Source organism: Somniosus microcephalus, chromosome 2, assembly GCF_052327205.1.
Source record: "Somniosus microcephalus isolate GS21.2 chromosome 2, FLI_Smic_1.0, whole genome shotgun sequence".
Lineage (NCBI taxonomy): Eukaryota > Metazoa > Chordata > Chondrichthyes > Squaliformes > Somniosidae > Somniosus > Somniosus microcephalus.
In genome coordinates this window covers 7680452-7704673 of record NC_140988.1, presented here as the reverse complement: position 1 = coordinate 7704673, position 24222 = coordinate 7680452, and the positions used below count along the sequence as shown (strand labels likewise).

Sequence of the window (24222 nt, the reverse complement as noted above, 5' to 3'; positions counted from 1 at the left end):
TACTATTGAATCAGCGCATTCCTGATCACAACAACTCGCTGTATAAAAAACAAAATTCTCATCTCCCCTCTGTTAAATTACTGACTTAACATCAATGATTTTAAATCATTACCCCGTCTCAGTACAAGAATGCTCATACATGACCACTAATAGAATGATACCAGAACTGAGAGTTTACAACTATCAGGAAAGGCTGAACAGGCTGGGACTCTTTTCTCTAGAAATGGAAGGCTGAGAGGCAGCCTGATAGAGGTCTTTCAAATTATGAAAGGGTTCGATAGGGTAGACGTAGAGAAAATGTTTCCACTTGTGGAGGAGACCAGAACTAGGGGCCACCAATAGAAGATAGTCACTAATAAATCCAATCGGGAATTCAGGAGAAACTTCTTTACTCCAGAGAGTGGGGAGAATGTGGAACTCGCTACCACAGGGAGTGGTTGAGGAGAATAGTATAGATACATTAAAGGGGGAAGCTGGATAAGCATATGAGGGAGAAAGGAATAGAAGGATATGCTGATGGGGTGAGATGAAGAGGGGTGGGAGGAGGCTGGTGTGGAGCATAAACAGCAGCATGGACCAGTTGGGCCGAATGGCCTGTTTCTGTGCTGTGCATTCTATGTAATTCGATGTGGAAAAACAAAACTGTCCCATTGACGAAAGTTACCTCCGCTGGTTCTTTTGCCAATTACCTTAAATCAGTGTCCTCCTGCTAGCGGAAACAGTTTCTCCTTATTTGCTCGATCAAAACCCTTCGTGATTTTAAACGCCTCTAATAAATCTCCCCTTAGCCTTCTCTGCTCTTAAGGAGAACAATCCCAGTCTCTCCATGTAACTGTGGTCTTTCATCTGGTACCATTCTAGTAAATCTCCCTTGCACCCTCTCCAAGGCCTCAACGTCCTACCTGAAGTGTGATGCCCAGAATTGGACACAATGGGCCTAGATTTTCAGTGTGCCGTGAGGCGGGCTTTCAGGCGTGCGGGGGGCAAAAATCCCGAAATCGGGGGTCCCGACACCAACCCGCCCAAAACCTGCCTCCACGTAAGTTTCAAGGGAGGCAGGTACCCGCCCCGCACTGGGACCCGCCGACCCGAGGCGGGAAGGGATTAGTGCCAATTAACTGCCTGTTAACAGGTAGTTAACAGGCAGTTTTTAGCCTAATCCCTATTTTGAGGGGTGTCGTGTGGGATTCTCGACGGCTCCAAACCACGCCAGGTTAGAGCAGGCGGGCCGTCGGGTTGAAGGACTTGGAGGGGTCGTGATGTCGGTGTTCAGGTGAGTGATGGGTGCATGAGTGCAAAGTTAAGTGTGTTTGGTGTGTCTAAAGTGTGTAAAGAAGTTTTACTTACCTGTACTTACCTTTACAGCCTTTCTTCCTCTGGGCGTCGGGAGTCCATCACTCAGCCGGAACTGAAAGCTGAATGGCTGCGATCTGTCAAAAGTGACAGCCTGCAGCTTTCAGTGCCGGTGACCATTCTAACCGAGTCTGCGTAGAAGGACTCAGGTTAGAAGTCAGACTCAGTGTTTGACAGCTTCAAACAGCTGTGAAACACTGATATTTCATCTGTCAAGAACTCTTGACAGATGAAATTTCAGTCTGTGACATCACCTGTTGCCGGGTGGCCCTTAATTGGCCTGCTGAGCCCGCTGGGCGGGCACAACGCGGTCAATCAAGGGAAAATTGCGTCGATTGGCCGGACGTCGATGGAGGTGGGACTAAAACCCGAAAGTTGTAGTCCCGCCTCCTTCCCGACAGCTTAATGAAAATCCAGCCCGATATTCCAGTTGAGGCCTAACCAGTGCGTTTAGCTTAACTTGTGCACATTTTTAATACAAGGTGACACAGCCAGAGAGTGCATCAAAAAAAATGATGGGAGCAAAGTATGATTTTTTTTTTTTAGGTGCAAGGGACCGACAGGTCAGTCAAAGACCTTTTACCCTACACTTCTGTAACCTTACCTTGAACCATAGCACCTGAGATCTCAGACTATATATCGCTCCTGACTTCATAGGAACAGGAGGAGGCCATTCAGCCCCTCGAGCCCTGTTCCGCCATTCAATTAGATCTTGGCTGATCTGTATCCGAACTTGGCTCCGTAACCCTTAATACTCTTACCCAACAAAAACTATCACTCAGGGTTTTGAAATTTTCAATTGACCCCCCAGCTTTTTGGGGGAAAGAGTTCCAGATTTCCACTGCCCTTTGTGTGAAGAAGTGCTTCCTGACATCACCCCTGATCGGCCTGGCTCTGATTTTAAGGTTTCGCCCCCTTGTTCTGGACTGCTGCCCCCCCCCACCCCCAACAACCAGAGGAAATAGTTTCTCTCTCTCTACCCTCTCAAATCCTTTAATTGTCTTAAACAGCTCAATTAGATCAGCCCTTAATCTTCTATACTATACGCTTCAGTGTCTCTACAAGCCTAAAGATTATTAGTAAATCCCTGTCTTCCAAAGGACCAACTATTTTCCTCATTGTTTGTGTTTTGCAGTTGCTGGGAGTGGCCTTTCTAGGAGTCGGTCTGTGGGCATGGAGTGAAAAGGTAAGGCAGCCCGAATACAGGAAACACACTCGACATTACACTGAGGAGAGGGGAGAGGGGAGGGTGGCAGTAAGGTGAAGGGACGGGAAGGGAGGGGGGCAGAGTGGTGAGAATGTGGAACTCGCTACCACAGGGAGTGGTTGAGGTGAATAGCAGAGATGCATTTAAGGGAAAGCTAGATAAACAGATGAGGGAGAAAGGAATAGGAGATATGTTGATGGAGTGAGATGAAGAGGGTGGGAGGAGGCTCGTGTGGAGCATAAACACCGGCACGGACCAGTTGGGCCGAATGCCCTGTTTCTGTGCTCTAAATTTTGTGTTTCTCCTACCCAGTAGGAGAGGCCATTTAAAAGAAAAACTAGTATGTAAGTAGGCCTGAAAGAGTCTTTACACTGAATGTCTTCTCTTTAGCCTCCCAGTAATGTTCTACTTTTAAATGTAATGTAATTCAAATCAACACAATAAAAATACATTTTATTTAGTGTTTATTTATAGCAGGTATATTTTAACTGTCTGGCCTGATTTATCCATCCTTGACAAGGATGTCAAACCTTGGAGAAGGTGCAGAGGAGATTGACCAGAATGGTACCAGTGATGAGGGACCTCAGTTATGCGGAGAGATTGGAGAAGCTGGGGTTGTTCTCCTTTAGAGCAGAGAAGATTAAGGGGAGATTTAATCGAGGCGTTCAAGATTATGAGGGGTTTTGATAGAATAAATAAGGAGAAACTGTTTCCACTGGCAGGAGGGTCGGTAACCAGAGGACACAGATTTAAGGTAATTGGCCAAAGAACCAGAGGGGGAGATGAGGAGACATGTTTTTGCGCAGTGCGTTGTTATAATCAGGAATGCGCTGCCTGAAAGGGCGGGGGAAGCAGAGTCAATAGTAACTTTCAAAAGGGAATTGGATAAATATTTGAATTGGAGAAAATTGCGGGGCTATGGGAATAGAACCGGGGGCAGTGAGACTAATTGGAGAGCTCTTTCAAAGAGCTGGCATTGGCACGATGGGCCGAATGGCCTCCCTCTGTGCTGTACGATTCTATGATTCCGCATCGGTCTCTTTCTCTTGGAGTTTGGGGCCTTTGTGACTTCAGGCGACGGAATGCAGTTGTGTTGTTTAATGAATAATGAATGTATTCAGAAATATTCCATTTTTTTGTTGTTGCGCACAATGGGTCCCTGAAATAAATAAACCAGAAGGATACAGAACCTGTTTGTTGCAGTGACATGCGGGGAATTGGGAGTGGGCGGCAGGAGGGAGTCGGATGAAATGAATACCACGAGTCACGAATAATGCAGCGGATTGTTTCGACAGCGATCGCTGACCCCCACGCTTTGGCCGTGCGCTAATGATACAAACTGGGCTCGTTAATTGGCGCCGGGATTAGCGTTCTTTGAAGTTTATTGATTCTATCTTTTTCTTGCGATGCATAAAAAAAAAGAGACCGGCTTGCAGCACCCTCCTTTTCAAAACTTCGCTTGAAGAGGAATTATTGATTTGTGATTTGCATCAGTCTTGGCTGCAGTAAAAGTGCCTTGCAATGCAATTTAAAGGAAAACACGATTATAAAGGAGGATTTGTGTCATTGGAACCTAGATCTGATACTGCAGGTCTTTATGTAGTGCAACAAATAGAAGTGCGAATCATCCAGAGTGCTTGCTGTACACAATAACTCGAGCGCTGCCGTGGTTATGACTGTGTCCTGAACCAGCACAACAGCTTGTGTTTATACCGCGCCTTTTAACCTCGTAAAATATCCCAAGGCGCTTCACGGGAGCGAATTGACCTTTGACACCGAGTCACATAAAGAGCTATTAGGACAGGTTGGTCAAAGAGTTTGGTTTTAAGGAGCGGCTTAATGGAGGAGAGAGAGGCGCAGTGGTTTTAGGAAGGGAATTCCAGAGCGTAGGGCCCAGGCAGCCAAAGGCACGGTCAGCAATGGAGGGGCGCGAAGGAACTCGCGGATGCGCAAGTGGCCAGAATTGGAGGGGGTACAGAGATCTCGGAGGGTTGTAGGGCTGGAGGAGATTACAGAGAGGTGGGGGGGGGGGTGGGGGCGGGGGCGAGGCCATGGAGGGGTTGGAAAACAAGGATGGGAATCTTACAATCGAGGTGTTGCCGGACCGGGAGCCAGTGTAGGTCAAAAAAGTGACATGAAAGCTGTTGGATTGTTGTAAGGGTTTTGAGGGTTGCCAACCAGAGTGGGCAGATGGAGTTAAGATACAGATACAGATCAGCCATGATATAATTGAATGGGAGAATAGGCTCGAGGGGCTGAATGGCCTCCTCCTGTTCTATATTCCTAACCCAATTCGTTCACCGGTGAGCCTGCAGTCCCACACTGGGAGGAGCTCTTCAGCCATTGGGGGAAGGCGATTGAGGAGGATTCTTGCGATGACTTTCCCTGTGGCAGACAGCAGGGACACTCCTCTGTAATTACCGCAATCGGACTTGTCACCATTCTTGAAGATGGTCACGATTACGGCGTCTCGGAGATCCCCTGGCATGCTCTCCTCCTTCCAGATAAGAGAAATGAGTTCATGTATTTGCGCCAATAGTGCTTCTCTGCCATGATTTAGAGCCTCGGCGGGGATTCCATCTGCTCCTGCGACCTTGTTCTTCAGTTGTTGGATGTCCTTTTCGACCTCATGCCGGGCTGGGGTTGTGCTGAGGTGGTGGCGGGTAGAGCTCCTCTCAGGGTCGCAATGCGGATTCCGCCCACTAAGGGGCACAATGGACATGATCTTCACCGCGCATCAACTGCAAGAGAAATGCAGGGAACAGCACCAACCGCTGTACATGGTCTTCATTGACCTCACAATGGTCTTCGACACTGTCAACCGTGAGGGATTATGGAGTGTCCTCCTCAAATTCGGCTGCCCTCAAAAGTTTCTCACCATCCTCCGCCTGCTTCACGACGACATGCAAGCCATGATCCTGACCAACGGTTCCACCACAGACTCAATTCACGTACGGACTGGAGTCAAACAAGGATGTGTCATCGCACCAACACTCTTCTCGATCTTCCTGGCAGCAATGCTCCATCTCGCCCTCAGTAAGCTCCCCGCTGGAGTGGAGCTAACCTACAGAACAATCGGGAAACTGTTCAACCTCCGTTGCCTCCAGTCCAGATCCAAGGTCGCCCCATCCTCTGTCATTGAATTACAGTATGCAGACGACGCTTGCGTCTGCGCACACTGAGGTTGAACTCCAAACCATCGTCAACACCTTCACTGAAGCGTACGAGAGCATGGGCCTTACACTAAACATCCGTTAGACAAAGGTCCTCTACCAACCTGCCCCTGCCACACAGTACTGCTCCCCGATTATCAAAATCCATGACGAGGCCTTGGACAACGCGGACCACTTTCCATACCTCGGGAGCCTACTGTCAACAAGAGCAGACGTTGATGACTAAGTCCAACACTGCCTTCCGTGTGCCAGTGCAGCCTGAGGAAGAGAGTGTTTGAAGACCAGGACCTCAAACCCGGCACTAAGCTCATGGTCTACAGAGCAGTAGTGATACCCGCCCTCCTGAATGCTTCAGAGACATGGACCATGTACAGCAGGCACCTCAAAGCACTGGAGAGGTACCACCAACACTGTCTCCGCAAGATCTTGCAAATCCATTGGCAGGATAGGCGCACCAACGTCAGTGTTCTCGCTCAGACCAGCATCGAAGCTATGACCACGCTCGATCAGCTCCGATGGATGGGCCACATCGTCCGCATGCCCGATACGAGATTCCCAAAACAAGCGCTCTACTCGGAGCTCCGACACAGCAAGCGAGCCCCAGGTGGGCAGAGGAAATGCTTCAAGGACACCCTCAAAGCCTCCTTGAAAAAGTGCAGCTTCCCCACCGACACCTGGGAATCCCTGGCCCAAGACCACACGAAGTGGAGGAGAAGCATCCGGGAAGGCGCCGAACACCTCGAGTCTCTTCGCCGTAAGCAAGCGGAAGCCGAGCGCAAACAGCGCAAGGAGCGCACGTCAACTCAAACACCCCACCCACCCGCCCCTTCAACCACCGTCTGCCCCACCTGTGACAGAGACTGTAGGTCCCGCATTGGACTCATCAGTCACCTGAGAACTCATTTCTAGTGTGGAAGCAAGTCATCCTCGGTTCCGAGGGACTGCCTAAGAAGACGAATAATCCCACACTTATCTCGCTCACTTTTGATAACATCGGAAGTGCTCAGATGTTTTAAAAAGAAAAAGAGTTGCCACGAGAAGGCTGGTCTACTCATGTAAGTTCGAGCTGGCCAATAAATGTAGCCTTGCTGGAGTCATCCACATAAAAACAAACCAATTATTTCCTGTTCATTAACATAGAATTTACAGCACAGAAACTGGCCACTCAGCCCAACTGGTCCGTGCCGGTGTTTATGCTCCACAAGGGCCTCCTCCCACCCCTCTTCATCTCACCCCATCACCATCTCCTTCTATTCCTTTCTCCCTCATGTGTTTATCTAGCTTCCCCTCAACCACTCTCTGTGGTAGCGAGCTCCACATTCTTTTTTTATTTGTTCATGGGATGTGGGCGTCGCTGGCAAGGCCAGCATTTATTGCCCATCCCTAGTTGCCCCTGAGAAAGTGGTGGTGAGCCGTCGTCTTAAACCGCTGCAGTCCGTGTGGTGAAGGTACTCCCACAGTGCTGGTAGGGAGGGAATTCCAGGATTTTGACCCAGTGATGATGAAGGAACAGCTGATATATTTCCAAGTCAGGATGGTGTGTGATTTGGAGGGGAACTTGGAGGTGGTGGTGTTCCCATGCACCTGCTGCCCTTGTCCTTCGAGGTGGAAGAGGTCGCGGGTTTGGGAGGTGCTGCCGAAGGAGCCTTGGCGAGTTGCTGCAGTGCATCTTGTAGATGGTGCACACTGCAGCCACGGTGCGCCGGTGGTGGAGGGAGTGAATGTTTAAGGAGGTGGATGGGGTGCCAATCAAGCGGGCTGCTTTGCCCTGGATGGTGTTGAGCTTCTTGAGTGCTGTTGGAGCTGCACTCATCCAGGCAAGTCGAGAGTATTCCATCACACTCCTCACTTGTGCCTTGTAGATGGTGGAAAGGCTTTGGGATTCTAACCACTCTCTGGGTAAAGAACCTTCTCCTGAATTCCCTATTGGATTTATTAGTGACTGTTATGAATCTTATGATCCATGAAGAAAGACTCATGAAATAACACTGGACAGCCAGCTAGTGGTGCCGTCCAAGGAGTATAAATACTCGGGCGTGGGCCCAGCTTGCCCAGGACATTTTGTAAACAGGAACTAGTGAAAGATAACTAGACCTCCATGTTCTGAAACAAGTTGATTAAAGCCTTGCTTTATACTCGAACCAAGTGCGTAGTGAGTTTTATTACGTCAGTGGCTATCTTATATTTATGGTCCTTATCTGCAGTAGGACCAATATTTATCCCTCAATCAACATCACTAAAATAAAAACAGATTATCTGCTCATTATCACATTGCTGTTTGTGGGAGCTTGCTGTGCGCAAATTGGTGCCGCATTTCCTACATTACAACAGCGACTACACTTCAAAAGTACTTCATTGGCTGTAAAGCGCTTTGGGACATCCGGTGGACGTGAAAGGCACTATAGAAATGCAAGTCTTCCAGCTGCCTAGGCCCTAAGCTCTAGAATTCGCTCCCTAAACCTCTCCGCCTCTGTCTCCTTCTTTAAAACGCGCCTTAAAACCTCCCTCTTTGACCAAGCTTTTGGTCACCTGTCCTAATATCTCCGTATGTGGCTCGGTGTCAGATTTTGTTTTATAATCGCTCCTGTGAAGCGCCTTGAGACATTTTACTATGTTAAAGGCGCTATATAAATGCAAGTTGCTGAGAGAAGGCACCTAGAGAGCATAAGAATTAGGAGCAGGAGTCGGCCATTCGACCCCTCGAGCCTGCTCCGCCATTCAATAAGATCATGGCTGATCTTTTACCTCGACTCCACTTTCCTGCACTATCCCCATATCCCTTGGTTCCCTTAGTATCCAAAAAGGGGCGACATTTAAGGCAGAAGCACAATTTTTGATTTGTGTGGTTGAATTTAAAAATAAATGAGGGTGGCACCGGCACAGGGTTTTGTGCAGCTTGTCCAAGGAATGCAGTCCGATGGCAACCCGTGGGTTTATTTGTGGCTGTCCGCAGTATGCCTATTTGGAGAAGTATCAGATTTTGATGAATGCCTGTTTTTGTGAAGTTTGGTTGTAAACTGAAGTGTTTTTACAACATGGACTTGACCAGCTTCCTCCCTGACGGAACAGCAGAGCCGAGCCAGTGGGTGGTGGTAAACACACTCACATCTTTATCGTACCAACATCACTAAAGCAGATTATCTGGCCATTATCACGTTGCTGTTGGTGGGAGCTTGCTGTGCACAAATTGGCTGCCGTGTTTAATAATAATTCAACTTTATTGTCATTGTACAATGCACAAGTACATGAACAACGAAATGTGATCTTGCAAGCTCCCACGAATAACATTAACATTAAACATAAATAGCACCGTCCTGGGAGAAGCAAAGCCGCTGCGTCTGTGCGCGCCGCCATTCCATTTCCACCATTCCTCCTGTCCGACAATCTTCAGCCCAACGCCCGGGCCTGCTCACCAGCCGCCCCTCCCGGGGCTCCTTCCGTGACCACCTGCACCTGGTCTTCCCTGATGGTCACCCCTCCAGGTACTAACCAGGCCTGGCTCTGCTTAGCTTCCAAGCCTTGCCAGTGACCCTGTCCCTAGTCCCAGGAACAGGGCTCCTGCATTACAACAGTGACTACACTTCCAAAAGTACTTCATTGGCTGTAAAGCGCTTTGGGACGTCCTGAGGTGGTGAAAGGCGCTGGACAAGGGCAGCAGGCGCATGGGAACACCACCAAGTCACACACCATCCTGACTTGGAAATATATCGGCCGTTCCTTCATCGTCGCTGGGTCAAAATCCTGGAACTCCCTCCCTAACAGCACTGTGGGAGTACCTTCACCACACGGACTGCAGCGGTTCAAGAAGGCGGCTCACCACCACCTTCTCGAGGGCAACTAGGGATGGGCAATAAATGCTGACCTTGCCAGCGACGCCCACATCCCATAAAAACGAAAAAATAAAAAATATGCAAACATCTTCTTTCTTTAGAAACGGGTGAGCAGATGGATGTGTTCTTTTCTCCTACCTTTAGGCTTCCGAGTGTCGCTCACCTACTGCTACGTGGCTTGCTCCCCAGTCCCTGCTAATGAGCTCTCCCCTTTTCACTGCTGAAGTACAAACGAAGAACTTGCAGTTATGTAGCGCCTATCACAGCCTCAGGACGTCCCAAAGCCAATGTTCCTGCTAATTTTTTTGGGGGGGTACGCGGCCCATTCATATTTCCAATGTGCACGATTTTTCCATTTAAAAGCCGCTGAGCAGCCTCCGGTCCCCCCCCCCCATCCCGCGGGACCTCCAGACCCCCCCCCCCCGGCCCGCGGGACCTCCGGACCCCCCCGGCCCACAGGACCCCCGCCCGCGGGTCCTCCAGACCACCGCGCGGGTGTGCAGCTGAACTGGAACAATTCCCAAAGCGCCTTGCAGCCAATGACCTACGTTTCTTTTTCCAAAGTGGAGTCACTTTTGTAATGTCGGAAACATGGCAACCAATTTGCCTTCCACGGCAAGCTTTGGGACGTCCTGAGGTCATGAAAGGCGCTATAGAAATGCAAATTCATTCTTTCTTTAGCAGGTCAGAAACCGGGCAGAATCTCGAGTTTCATCTCCTCTTTCTCTCCCCTCTTTCCTCCCCCCTCCTTCCCCCCCCCCCCCCCCCGACACCACCTCCTCCAACTCCAGTTTTTCTTTAACTACTTTTTAATTGTTCTGGCAACGCAATCCAGTAGCAGCGACTGTTAACTGCTCAATTTCTAGTCTCGGCTGTACTTTAAGTAGAAGTACCTAGAAATTGTAAAGCTGAAACAAGGCTGTGTTGGTGATTTATCCTTCACATGAGCACTAATCCTAATCCCATGTCCCCTCCCTGTTCTCGTATCCCTTTATTCCCCTTTCCTTCAAACACCTCTATTGTCAGCTGTTCACTTGATGTGCGCCTCACAACCAACTGTTTCAAAACAAAAGGCTGCTGGAGTTTGCGGTGGGTAATAACTGACTGTGTGCGCCGCTATTACTGCTTTGAAACTGACCGCAACTTCAGGATGTAACGCGTGCAGATCTAAACGGGGATATCCTGAAGTTGCGGTCGGCCATTCACTGCTCCGACACTGTCTACGCCCCCCCGCCTCCTGCCCACCCCCCACGATTAAAATCACTAAGGAGATGGTACTCAGTGAAATAATGGGACTTAAGGCGGATAAATCCCCCGGACCTGATGGCCTACATCCTCGGGTCTTGAGAGAAGTGGCGGTAGGGATTGTGGATGCATTGGTGATCATTTTCCAGAACTCCCTGGACTCAGGAAAGGTCCCGGCAGATTGGAAAACTGCTAATGTAACACCCTTATTTAAGAAGGGAAGTAGTCAAAAAGCTGGAAACTATAGACCAGTTAGCCTAACATCTGTGGTTGGCAAAATGTTGGAGTCCATTATTAAGGAAACAGTAACAGAGCATTTGGATAAACATAATTTAATAGGACAGAGTCAGCATGGTTTTATGAAGGGGAAGTCATGTTTGACAAATTTGCTCGAATTCTTTGAGGATGTAACATACAGGTGGATAAAGGGGAACCAGTGGATGTAGTGTATTTGGACTTCCAAAAGGCATTTGACAAGGTTCCACACAAAAGATTACTGATCAAGATAAAAAATCACAGGATTGGGGGTAATATACTGGCATGGGTGGAAGATTGGCTATCTAACAGAAAACAAAAAGTTGGGATAAATAGTTCATTCTCAGGCTGGCAATCAGTAACTAGTGGTGTTCCGCAGGGGTCAGTGCTGGGACCCCAACTCTTTACAATCTATATTAACGATTTGGAGGAAGGGACCGAGTGCAACATATCCAAGTTTGCTGACGATACAAAGATGGGAGGGAAAGCAGTGAGTGAGGAGGACATAAAAAAACCTGCAAAAGGACATAGGCAGGCTAAGTGAGTGGGCAGAGATTTGGCAGATGCAATATAATGTTGGAAAGTGTGAGGTTATGCACTTTGGCAGAAAAAATCAAAGAGCAAGTTATTATCTAAATGGAGAGAAACTGCAAAATGCTACAGTACAAAGGGATCTGGGGGTCCTGGTGCATGAAACACAAAAAGTTAGTATGCAGGTGCAGCAGATGATCAGGAAGGCCAATGGAATCTTGGCTTTTATTGCAAGGGGGATGGAGTATAAAAACAGGGAAGTCTTGCTGCAGTTATACAGGGTATTGGTGAGGCCACACCTGGAATACTGCGTGCAGTTTTGGTTTCCATATTTAAGAAAAGATATACTTGCTCTCGAGGCGGTTCAGAGAAGGTTCACTCGGTTGATTCCGGAGATGAGGGGGTTGACGTATGAGGAAAGGTTGAGTAGGTTGGGACTCTACTCATTGGAGTTCAGAAGAATGAAAGGCGATCTTATCGAAACATATAAGGTTGTGAGGGGGCTTGATTGGGTGGATGCGGTGAGGATGTTTCCACTGATGGGTGAGATTAGAACTAGGGGGCATAATCTTAGAATAAGGGGCTGCCCTTTCAAAACTGAGATGAGGAGAAACTTCTTCACTCAGAGGGTAGTAAATCTATGGAATTTGCTACCCCAGAGAGCTGTGGAAGCTGCAACATTAAATACATTTAAAATGGAGATAGACATTTTCCTAGCAGATAAGGGAATTAGGGGTTACGGGGAGAGGGCAGGGAAGTGGACGTGAGTCTAGATTCGGATCAGCCATGATCCTATTGAATGGCGGAGCAGGCCCGAGGGGCCGTATGGCCTACTCCTGCTCCTACTTCTTATGTTCTTATAGCCGGCAATCAGTGAAACTGACGAAAACTTGGGTTTTTCCGCGCTAATATCGCTGTCAAAATGCCCCATTAAATGTTAAGCCTTTTTGGATTAGGTGTAGCTGGGGTTTCAGGTTCTACCTTATCCCCAAGTGAGAGCCCCAATCTTTGGTTTGCTCTCCGCAACATTTTTAAAAAAAAGTCCGGATAAAAGCAGATTCTCATTTCCTGGTTCCCTGTCTGTGACAACGCTGAAATGCGATTGGCTGCTTAGACAGCTCGGTGACGTCACAGCAGCATCGCACTCGGGAATTCCCGCTACAGAGCGCTGAAATCACTTGCGTATCGAAAAAGCCAAACTTCTCACCACAGAGATCGCAGGAGCATCTTATCAACTTGCCCTGCCAGCTTTAAGGGTTTGTGTATAAGGACACCAAGGTCTCTCTGCTCATCCCACACTTTTCAAAATCGCGCCATTTATAGTTTACTGCCTTTCCATATTAGTCCTCCCAAAGTGCATCACTTCACATTTCGCATTGAACTCCATCTGCCACGATTCTGCCCATTTCACCACCATGTCTATGTCATCCTAAAGTCTATCCTCATCGCTAACTGCTACTTTGCCAAGTTTGTTTCATCTGCAAACTTCATAATCCTGCTCCCTACATCTGCGTCAAGGTTGTTCATAAAAATTGAAAACAGTAACGGACCCAAAATCGACCCTTGGGGAGCACCACTGCAAACCACCTCCCAGTCTGAAAAACATCCATCCACCACCACCCTCTGCTTCCTGTCACTGAGACAATTGTGTATCCATTCCGCCACTTTCCCCTTAATTCCATGGGCTTCCAACTTCTTAACAAGCCTCCTGTGTGGCACTTTGTCGAATGCCTTCCGAAAGTCCATATATACAACATCTACTGCATTACCTTGATAGCTTTCTCTGTTAACTCGTCAAAGAATTCAATCAAGTTAGCCAGACATGATTTACCTTTAACAAATCCATGCTGGCTCTCGTTGATTAACCCATGCCTTTCCAAATGAAAGTTTATTTTGTCCCTGATAATGGTTTCCAATAACTTGCGCACAGCAAGCTCCCACAAACAGCAATATGATAATGATCAGATAATCTGGTTTTTTTTAGTGAATATTATCCAGGACACCGGGGAGAGCTCCCCTGCTCCTCTTTGAAATAGTGTCGTGGGATTTTTTTACGCCACCTGAGGGGGCAGACGGGGCCTCAGTTTAGCGTCTCATCCGAAAGGCGGCACCTCCGACAGTGCAGCACTCCCTCAGTAACTGCACTGGAGTGTCTGTCAGCCTAGATTTTGTGCTCAAGTCTCTAGAGTGGGACTTGAACCCACGATCTTCTCACTCAGGCAAAACATGCAGGCGGTCAGTCAGCATTGCATGGTTACAGCACAGAAGGAGGCCATTCGGCCCGTCGAGCCCGTGCCGGCCCGGCCCTCTGCAAGAGCACTTCAGCTAGTCCCTTTCCCCGTAGCCCTGCACATTTTTTTCCTTTTGGGTGCTTATCCAATTCCCTTTTGAAAGCCACGATTGAATCTGCCTCCACCACCCTCTCAGGCAGTGCATTCCAGATCCTCACTATCTGAGGAGAGAATAGACAGTTGATGTTCTGACGGACCCGAAAGATCAACAGTCTGTTATCTCCACAGATGCTGACCGACCACCTGTGTGTTCCCAGCTTTTTTCTGTTTTTGTTTCAGATTTTCAACACGTGGAGCATTTTTCTTTTTCTTTAATTCTCTCTGGTGCTCCGTCGTGTGATTTCCCCCTCTCGCACTCTGTCACTCCGCTATACTCTTTCTGCACAGTTTGTCCTCTCTCTCTCTCTCTCTCTCTTTTCATTGTGTCTTGCTCCAACTACTTTACTGTCTCTCTCAGGCAAAGTTTGGCAGCGATGAAAGGTTACTGGCCTTCAGAAGCCCAGCAGACAGGGAGAGAAAAACAAGTTTGTGTAAAAAAAATAAAAAAAATGAAAATCCTTGGCCTCAATCCTTGGCTACTTACATAATATTGCAAAGTATTTCCAGCACAGGAACAGCCCATTTTGCCAACAGGTCCGTGCCGGTGTTTATGCTCCACGCGAGCCTCCTCCCACCCCTCTTCAGTTAACCCTATCAGCATATCCTTCTGTTCCCTTCTCTCTCATGTGTTTATCTAGCTTCCCCTTGAACACATCTTATGCTATTCACCTCAACCACTTCCTGTGGCAGCAAGTTCCACATTCTCACCACTCTCTGGGTAAAGCGGTTTCTCCTGAATTCCCTATTGGATTTATTAGTGATTATATCTTATATTTATGGCCCCTAGTTCTGGTCCCCTCACAAGTGGAAACATTTTCTCCGTCTACCCTGTCAAACCCTTTCATAATTTTAAAGACCTCGATCAGGTCACACGTCAGTCTTCTCTTTTCTAGAGAAAAGAGCCCCAGCCGATTCAATCTTTCCTGATAGTTCTAACCTCTCAGTTCTGGTACTATTCCAGTAAATCATTTATGTACTTTCTCCAGTGCCTCTCTGTTTTTTAATCGTATGGAGACCAGAACTGTGCAGAGTATACCAAGTGTGGTCTTAACCATTCTACTTGTTACTCAGAAGTCTGGCTGTCAGCATATATTAACCAGCATTGATATATTACATTCCTAATATGTAGTCATAATTGTGTGGTCTATGCCATTTATACTTCTAGGAATACCCAATTCAATTCTTAAAGCCTCATCAGTTTTATGGCGCCATGGAGCAGTCAATTGTGCGAGAAGCTTCTATCTGCAGGCGGATAATGTAACTCGTGCTGTCGCTGATTAACTCGTGAACTGATTGCTGTGGCATCATTGAACTGACTTCAGGTTACATGCTTGATGAAACTGCGATGTGCAATCGACAGGGTCTCTTTGCTCACGAGCAGAGGGGGAGGGGTCGGAGGAAAGATTAATAAACCGGGCTAGCCAGATTTTGCAAATCTTTCATGTGTGCTTCAGCCGCAGTTACAGACTATGTGGTTGATCAAAGAATTGTGGTCCCACAATGATTGAAATAGTTGATTTTTAAAAGTCTTGGCGCCAGTGGAGTGCAAGTTCTGAACACTGCAATAAACATCAGCAAATATGTATACAAGTGTCCAACTTATCATTGCTTTCTTGTTTTAATGCACTTTATATTGTACAAGATATTTTGAGGGTAAAATTTGGAAATGGTTTGTCCTTAAATAGAAATTCAGAGTGGAAGATTGAGCTGGGTGTCCTCGTAAACGAATCACTGAAAGTTAGCATGCAGGTACAGCAAGCAATTAGGAAAGCAAATGGAATGTTGGCCTTTATTACAAAGGGATTGGAGTATAAGAGTAGGGAAGTCTTACTACAGTTGTATAGGGCTCTGGTGAGACCACACCTGGAGTACTGTGCACAGTTTTGGTCTCCTTACCTAAGGAAGGATATACCTGTCAGAGGGAGTGCAACGAAGGTTCACCAGACTGGTTCCTGGGATGGGGGGTTGTCCTATGAGGAGAGATTGAGTAGACTAGGCCTATATTCTCTAGAGTTTAGAAGAATGAGAGGTGATTGCATTGAAACATACAAAATTCTTTAGAGGGTTCACAGGGTAACTGCAGGGAGGATGTTTCCCCTGGCTGGGGAGTCTAGATCCAGGGGTCACAGTCTCAGAATAAGGGGTCGGCCATTTAGGACTGAAAGGAGGAGAAATTTCTTCACTCAAAGGGGTGTGAACCTTTGGAATTCTCTGACCCAGTGAACTGTGGAGGCTCAGTCGTTGAGTATATTCAAGACAGAGATCGATAGATTTTTGGATATTAAGGGAATCAAGGGATATGGGGATCGTGCAGGAAAGTGGATTTGAGGTCGAAGATCAGCCATGATCTTATTGAATGGCGGAGCAGGCTCGAGGGGCCGAATGGCCGACTCCTGCTCCTATTTCTCATGTTCTTACAATTTTTGAATTGTGTTTATAACATTCTATGAGCTACGTATCTGTTGTTTTTCTTTTAGGGCGTGTTGTCCAACATTTCATCAATCACGGATCTAGGTGGCTTTGATCCAGTCTGGCTATTTCTGGTGGTCGGAGGTGTGATGTTCATTCTGGGATTTGCAGGATGTATTGGGGCTCTGCGAGAGAACACTTTCCTGCTGAAGTTTGTAAGTGCTCCAAATATTCTTCACGGAGAAAGTGCCTGGAGCTTTGCCAGCCCAGTGTGTTTGTTTGCTCGGATGTGGGAAATCTGTAACTATAGTGACATCCTGGGATCTGCAAAGAGGTTTCGAAACGAGGCTAGAAAGATTTCGAGCGCGTGTGCCCCCCCCCCGTTTCTGATTTCACAGAATCACAGAAACCCCACAGTGCAGAGAGAGGCCATTTCGGCCCATCGAGCCTGCACCGACACATATCCCACCCGATCCCCGTAACCCCTACATCAACACATATCCCACCCTATCCCCGTAACCCCACGTATTTAATCCCCCTAACACTAAGGGTCAATTTATCATAGCCAATCAACCTAACCCGCACATCTTTGGACTGTGGGAGGAAACCGGAGGAAACCCACGCAAACACGGGGAGAATGTGCAAACTCCACACAGTCACCCGAGGCCGGATTCGAACCCGGGTCCCTGGCGCTGTGAGGCAACAGTGCTAACCACTATGCCACCGTGCTGCTAGATTTGAGGTTAGGATCAGATCAGCCATGATCTTATTGAATGGTGGAGCAGGCTCGAGGGGCCGATTAGCCTACTCCTGCTCCTATTTCTTATGTTCTTATGTTCTTATCCCTTGATGCCTTTACTTGTCCGAAATCTATCGACTTCTGTTTTGAATATACCCAATGACTGAGCCTCCACAGCCCTCTGGGGTAGAGAATGACCACAGTCCCAGAGAAAGGAAGTGAATTACTATGAATTCAGCGGCGGTCTTGCAAAGGGACCTTAACCGGGTTTGCGACTAGATTCAATATGGAAAAAATTGCAAGGTCTTAATGGAGGAGAGGGAGGCGGAGAGGTTTTAGGGAGGGAATTCCAGAGCTCAGGGCCCAGGCAGCTGAAGGCACGGCCGCCAATGGTGGGGCGATGGAAGTGAGGTATGGACAAGAGGCCAGAGTTCTCGGAGTGAACATTTAGACGTTGAAGAGGTCCCGTGCGCTCTGAGCAGGTGGACAAACTGATTGTGTTTTCTACAGTTTCTCTTTCATTTTGGGCATTTCCGTCCTTGCAAGGTACAGGAAGTAAAATTAGGGGGCGCACATACTCCATATGTGGGACAGAACTTACCAAGGGGGGGGGGGGGGGGTGCAGGGAAGTTGGAAAAGACCATCAGTTGACTTGCTTAAACAAAAAAAACCAGAATGCTGGGAGATATTGACTAATTTGGTTGCAGTGAACATATGGATTCCTCTTTTCACGGCGGTGGTGTTGGCCGACTTTGGATTTTTTTCTTACTTTTATTTTTCTTAAATTAAAAAAAAAAAATGAACCAGAAAGTGTTCTGTACATAGAATAGTGAATGTTTCCAGATGAATTATATAATTCTAATTTCATCTTGTCAGACAAACTAACTTGTGGAAGTTATATCTGTAGCCTCCTCCGGCCCTGCAACCCTCCGAGATCTCTGCGCTCCTCTAATTCTGGCCCCTTGCGCATCCTCGAGTTTCATCGCTCCACCATTTGGCGGCCGTGCCTTCAGCTGTCTGGACCCTAAGCTCTGGAATTCCCTCCCTCAACCTCTCCTCTTCTCTCTCCTCCTTTAAGACGCTCCTTAAAATCTACCTCTTTGACCAAGCTTTTGGTCACCTGCCCTAATATCTCCTTATGTGGCTCGGTGTCAAATTTTGTTTATGTGGCTCCTGTGAAACGCCTTGGGACGTTTTACTACGTTAAAGATGCTGTGTAAATACAATGTAGAAGATCAGCCATGGGTTTATTGAATGGCGGAGCAGGCTCAAGGGGCCGTATGGCCTACTAGTGCTCCTATTTCTTATCTATCTATCTATAGTCTGTCTGTCTGTCTGTCTGTGCTTAACTCAAAAGTTATAGAGCGTACCTACACATATGTTATATCAAAAGAAAGCTTATGATTAGGGGAGTGTCATAGGCATATTTAGTTTTTGGGCAGACAAAAATTGCTCGGACAGTATACAAAAAACGGACAAAATCCGCTCATTAGCGTTGAGTGACGTGATGGTTGACCAATCCTATGGACAAAATCCGCTCATTAGCGTTGAGTGACGTGATGGTTGACCAATCCTATGGACAAAATCCGCTCATTAGCGTTGAGTGACGTGATGGTTGACCAATCCTATGGACAAAATCCGCTCATTAGCGTTGAGTGACGTGATGGTTGACCAATCCTACAGGGGAAGCGCGGTGCGTCACGGGGGGGCGTTTCATGGCGTGTGTGGGCGGGGCCTAATCCTGCCGCCTGCCGTGAGTGCGGGAGCGGGAAAACAGATACACAGACATCGACAGAGACAACCACGCGGCCCGAGAGACAGCGAGCATACACACACAGACACATACACCCGCGCGTCCCCCCCTCTCTCTCCTTCCCCCCCCCCCCTCCCTCCCTCTCTCTCTCCTATTTATCTGCACAGAGAGAACCGAGAGACAGCGAGCGGGCGGGCGAGCGGCGGTGTCGGGCCGGAGTGTCAGCTGAGCTGGGGTGACTCGGGCCGGGCCTGAGGCGCTGCGCCACGCATGGGGGCTCCAGGTCACCAAGGCCGGGCTCTGAGTCCAGCCCCTTCCCTGGGGTGTCTTCCTCTCTTCTCTATCTCCTTCCCTCACTCTCTCCTTCCCTCTCTCCCCTTCCCATTCAATTCAATTCAATTCAAATCGCTTTATTGGCATGACAAGTTACATCTTATGTTGCCAAAGCATCGAAAAACATTCATGTTTGTACACAAAAATACAGATCTATCCATACAGTGTATAAACAGATATATCCCTGAGTGTATAAATATACTTTCATATAATTTATATATACTCTTTTCTTATATTTAGTGGTTGTCCCTCTGTTTATGGCAAGCTGTAACATAGTGTGCCGCTAGTGTTACACAATTTCTCTCTTCCCCTAGTAGGTATGAGAGTTTTTGGTCGTCCTTCAAATTTCTGAATTCTGGACATATTTTTGTGAATTTTGGGTAGAAGTTCTCCCTTATGCCCTGATATTTTCTACAAGCTGTGAGGAAGTGCATCTCTGTCTCCACCACTCCCTGACTGCAGTGAGAGCATATCCTGTCCTCTCTTGGTAGCCGGGTCTGCCTGTGTCTACCTTTTTCGATCGCCAGGCTATGTTCACTAAGTCTGTACATTGTCAAGGTTTTTCTCAGTTTGCTATCCTTTACCATGGTCAGGTAATCAGCCATGTTGTATTGTTTGTTTAGGGCCAAGTAGCAATTGAGTTTGCTTTGGGTTTTTGTTGTTTCTGCCCAATATGACAGATATTTTTCCTTTTGCTTAGCGACGATTGTGTTGGGTCAAATTCTTTGTGTTACACTGTCACTGTCCTGGGGCTGGTTATTGTTAGTAGTGTTAGTAGTTACTTCACTGAGTCCCAGGACTAGTTGACTGAGGGTATTATTCTTTATGGTCCTCTCTTGGCATTTCAGGGCTTTGTAATGATAGCATTGGGGGTTGCTCATTTCTAGGTGTTTCCAAAATTTGGTGGCTCTTTTTTGGATAGTGATTATTAATGGATATTGGCCTAGTTCTGCCCTGCATGCATTGTTTACGGTTTTCCTTTGAGTCCGGAGGATACTTTTACAGAATTCTGCATGTAGGATCTCAATTGGGTGTTTGTCCCATTTTGCAAATTCTTGTTGTGTTAGCGGTCCCCACACCTCACTGCCATCGAGTGCAATTGGTTCAATTACTGATTTGAAAATTTTGAGCCAAATGCTAATTGGGATTTCTATTTGGATTGATTTTTTAATGGCATAGAAAGCCCTTCTTGCTTTCTCTTTCAGTTCATTCACAGCCAGTTTGAAATTTCCCGTAGAACTCTCTCTCTCCTTTCCCCTCTCTCTTGCCGTGAGTGCGGGACCGGGGAAACAGATACACAGAGCGGGAGCTCGGCTGAGGTGAGTCGGGCCGGGCCTGAGGCGCTAGGCCGTGCACGGGGGCTCCGGGTCCAACCCCTTCCCCGGGGTGTCTTCCTCTCCTCTATCTCCTTCCCTAACTCCTCTCTCTTCTCTCTTCTCTCTCTTCTCTCTTCTCTCTTCTCTCTTCTCTCTCTCCTCTCTCTGTCTCCTTCCTCCTCTCTCTCCCTCTCTCTCTCCTTCCCCCCCTCTCTCTCTCTCCTTCCCGCTCTCTCTCTCCTTCCCGCTCTCTCTCTCCTTCCCTCTCTCTCTCTCCTTCCCTCTCTCTCTCTCTCTCTCTCTCTCTCTCTCTCTCCTTCTCCCTCTCTCTCCTTCTCCCTCTCTCTCTCTCCTTCTCCCCCTCTCTCTCTCTTTCCCCCTCTCTCTCTCTTTCCCCCCCCTCTCCTTCCCCGCCTCTCTCTCCTTCCCCGCCTCTCTTCCTTCCCCCCTCTCTCTCCTTCCCCCCCCTCTCTCTCTCTTCCCCCCCTCTCGCTCCTTCCCCCCCTCTCTCTCCTTCCCCCCCTCTCTCTCCTTCCCCCCCTCTCTCTCCTTCCCCCCCTCTCTCTCCTTCCCCCCCTCTCTCTCCTTCCCCCCTCTCTCTGCCTTCCCCCCTCTCTCTCCTTCCCCCCTCTCTCTCCTTCCCCCCCCCTCTCCTTCCCCCCTCTCTCTCCTTCCCTCCCTCTCTCTCCTTCCCCCCTCTCTCTTCCTTCCCCCCTCTCTCACCTTCCCCCCTCTCTCTCCTTCCCCCCTCTCTCTCCTTCCCCCCTCTCTCTCCTTCCCCCCTCTCTCTCCTTCCCCCTCTCTCTCCTTCCCCCTCTTCCTTCCCCCTCTCTCTCCTTCCCCCTCTCTCTCCTTCCCCCTCTCTCTCCTTCCCCCCTCTCTCTCCTTCCCCCCTCTCTCTCCTTCCCCCCTCTCTCTCCTTCCCCCTCTCTCTCCTTCCCCCTCTCTCTCCTTCCCCCCTCTCTCTCCTTCCCCCCTCTCTCTCCTTCCCCCCTCTCTCTCCTTCCCCCCTCTCTCTCCTTCCCCCCCTCTCTCTCCTTCCCCCTCTCTCTCTCCTTCCCCCCTCTCTCTCCTTCCCCCCTCTCTCTCTCTTCCCCCGCTCTCTCTCTCTTCCCCCCTCTCTCTCTCTTCCCCCCCTCTCTCTCTTCTCCCCCCCTCTCTCTCTCTTCCCCCCCTCTCTCTCTTCCCCCTCTCTCTCTCTCTCCCCCTTCTCTCTCTCTCTCTTCCCCCTCTCTTCTCCTCTTCCCCACTCTCTCATCTCTCTTCTTTCCCTCTCTCTCTCTTCCCCCTCTCTCTCTCTCTTCCCCCTCTCTCTCTCTCTCTTCCCCCCCTCTCTCTCTCTTCCCCCTCTCTCCCTCTCTTCCCCCTCTCTCCCTCTCTTCCCCCCTCTCTCTCTCTTCCCCCCTCTCTCTCTCTTCCCCCCCTCTCTCCCTCTCTTCCCCCCTCCTCTCCCTCTCTTCCCCCGACTCTCTCTCTTCCCCTCTCTCTCTCTCTTCCCCCTCTCTCTCTTCCCCTCTCTCTCTCTCTTCCCCCTCTCTCTCTCTTCCCCCCCTCTCTCTCTCTTCCCCCTCTCTCTCTCTTCCCCCCTCTCTCTCTCTTCCCCCTCTCTCCCTCTCTTCCCCCTCTCTCTCTCTCTTCCCCCTCTCTCTCTCTCTTCCCCCTCTCTCTCTCTCTTCCCCCTCTCTCTCTCTCTCCCCCCTCTCTCTCTCTCTTCCCCCTCTCTCTCTCTCTTCCCCTCTCTCTCTCTCTCCCCTCTCTCTCTCTCTTCCCCCTCTCTCTCTCTTCCCCCCCCTATCTCTCTCTTCCCCCTCTCTCTCTCTCTTCCCCTCTCTCTCTCTCTTCCCCCTCTCTCTCTCTCTTCCCCTCTCTCTCTCCTCTTCCCCCTCTCTCTCTTCCCCCTCTCTCTCTCTCTCTTCCCCCTCTCTCTCTCTCTTCCCCCTCTCTCTCTCTCTTCCCCCTCTCTCTCTCTCTTCCCCCTCTCTCTCTCTCTTCCCCCTCTCTCTCTCTCTTCCCCCTCTCTCTCTCTCTTCCCACTCTCTCTCTCTCTTCCCCCTCTCTCTCTCTCTTCCCCCTCTCTCTCTCTCTTCCCCTCTCTCTCTCTCTTCCCCCCTCTCTCTCTCTTCCCCCCTCTCTCTCTTCCCCCCTCTCTCTCTCTTCCCCCTCTCTCTCTCTCTTCCCCCTCTCTCTCTCTCTTCCCCCTCTCTCTCTCTCTTCCCCTCTCTCTCTCTCTTCCCCCTCTCTCTCTCTCTTCCCCCCTCTCTCTCTCTTCCCCCCTCTCTCTCTCTTCCCCCTCTCTCTCTCTCTTCCCCCTCTCTCTCTCTCTCTCCCCCTCTCTCTCTCTCTCTTCCCCCTCTCTCTCTCTCTTCCCCCTCTCTCTCTCTCTTCCCCCTCTCTCTCTCTCTTCCCCCTCTCTCTCTCTCTTCCCCCTCTCTCTCTCTCTTCCCCCCTCTCTCTCTTCCCCCTCTCTCTCTTCCCCCTCTCTCTCTTCCCCCTCTCTCTCTTCCCCCTCTCTCTCTTCCCCCTCTCTCTCTTCCCCCTCTCTCTCTCTCTTCCCCCTCTCTCTCTCTCTTCCCCCTCTCTCTCTCTCTTCCCCCTCTCTCTCTCTCTTCCCCCTCTCTCTCTCTCTCCTCCCCCTCTCTCTCTCTTCCCTCTCTCTCTCTCTTCCCCCTCTTTCTCTCTCTTCCCCCTCTCTCTCTCTCTTCCCCCTCTCTCTCTCTCTTCCCCCTCTCTCTCTCTCTTCCCCCTCTCTCTCTCTCTTCCCCCTCTCTCTCTCTCTTCCCCCTCTCTCTCTCTTCCCCCTCTCTCTCTCTCTTCCCCCTCTCTCTCTCTCATCCCCCTCTCTCTCTCTCTTCCCCCTCTCTCCTCTCTTCCCCTCTCTCTCTCTCTTCCCCCTCTCTCTCTCTCTTCCCCCTCTCTCTCTCTCTTCCCCCTCTCTCTCTCTCTTCCCCCTCTCTCTCTCTCTTCCCCCCCTCTCTCTCTCTTCCCCCTCTCTCTCTCTTCCCCCCTCTCTCTCTCTTCCCCCCTCTCTCTCTTCCCCCCCCTCTCTCTCTCTTCCCCCTCTCTCTCTCTCTCTCTTCCCCCTCTCTCTCTCTCTTCCCCCTCTCTCTCTCTCTTCCCCCTCTCTCTCTCTCTCTTCCCCCCCCTCTCTCTCTTCCCCCTCTCTCTCTCTCTTCCCCCTCTCTCTCTCTCTTCCCCCTCTCTCTCTCTTCCCCCTCTCTCTCTTCCCCCCTCTCTCCCCCCTCTCTCTCTCTCTTCCCCCCTCTCTCTCTCTTCCACCTCTCTCTCTCTCTTCCCCCTCTCTCTCTCTCTCTTCCCCCTCTCTCTCTCTCTCTTCCCCCTCTCTCTCTCTCTTCCCCCTCTCTCTCTCTCTTCCCCCTCTCTCTCTCTCTTCCCCCTCTCTCTCTCTCTCTTCCCCCTCTCTCTCTCTCTTCCCCCTCTCTCTCTCTCTTCCCCCTCTCTCTCTCTCTCCCCCCCCTCTCTCTCTCTCTTCCCCCCTCTCTCTCTCTCTTCCCCCTCTCTCTCTCTCTTTCCCCTCTCTCTCTCTCTTCCCCTCTCTCTCTCTCTTCCCCCTCTCTCTCTCTCTTCCCCCTCTCTCTCCTTCCCCCTCTCTCTCCTTCCCCCTCTCCTTCCCCCCTCTCTCTCCTTCCCCCTCTCTCTCCTTCCCCCTCTCTCTCCTTCCCCCCTCTCT

General features: G+C 49.4%; 1 protein-coding gene across 1 annotated transcript in view; it reads left to right on the top strand.

Annotated features, from left to right (window-relative positions):
- Positions 1-24222, top strand: part of LOC147122533 (tetraspanin-5-like) — a 159368-nt gene that overhangs the window by 106241 nt on the left and 28905 nt on the right. Inside the window, exons 2-3 of the mRNA XM_086005154.1 lie at positions 2489-2539; positions 16462-16608. Coding sequence (XP_085861280.1) covers positions 2489-2539; positions 16462-16608 — 198 coding nt within the window. The remainder of the gene's footprint in view (positions 1-2488; positions 2540-16461; positions 16609-24222) is intronic.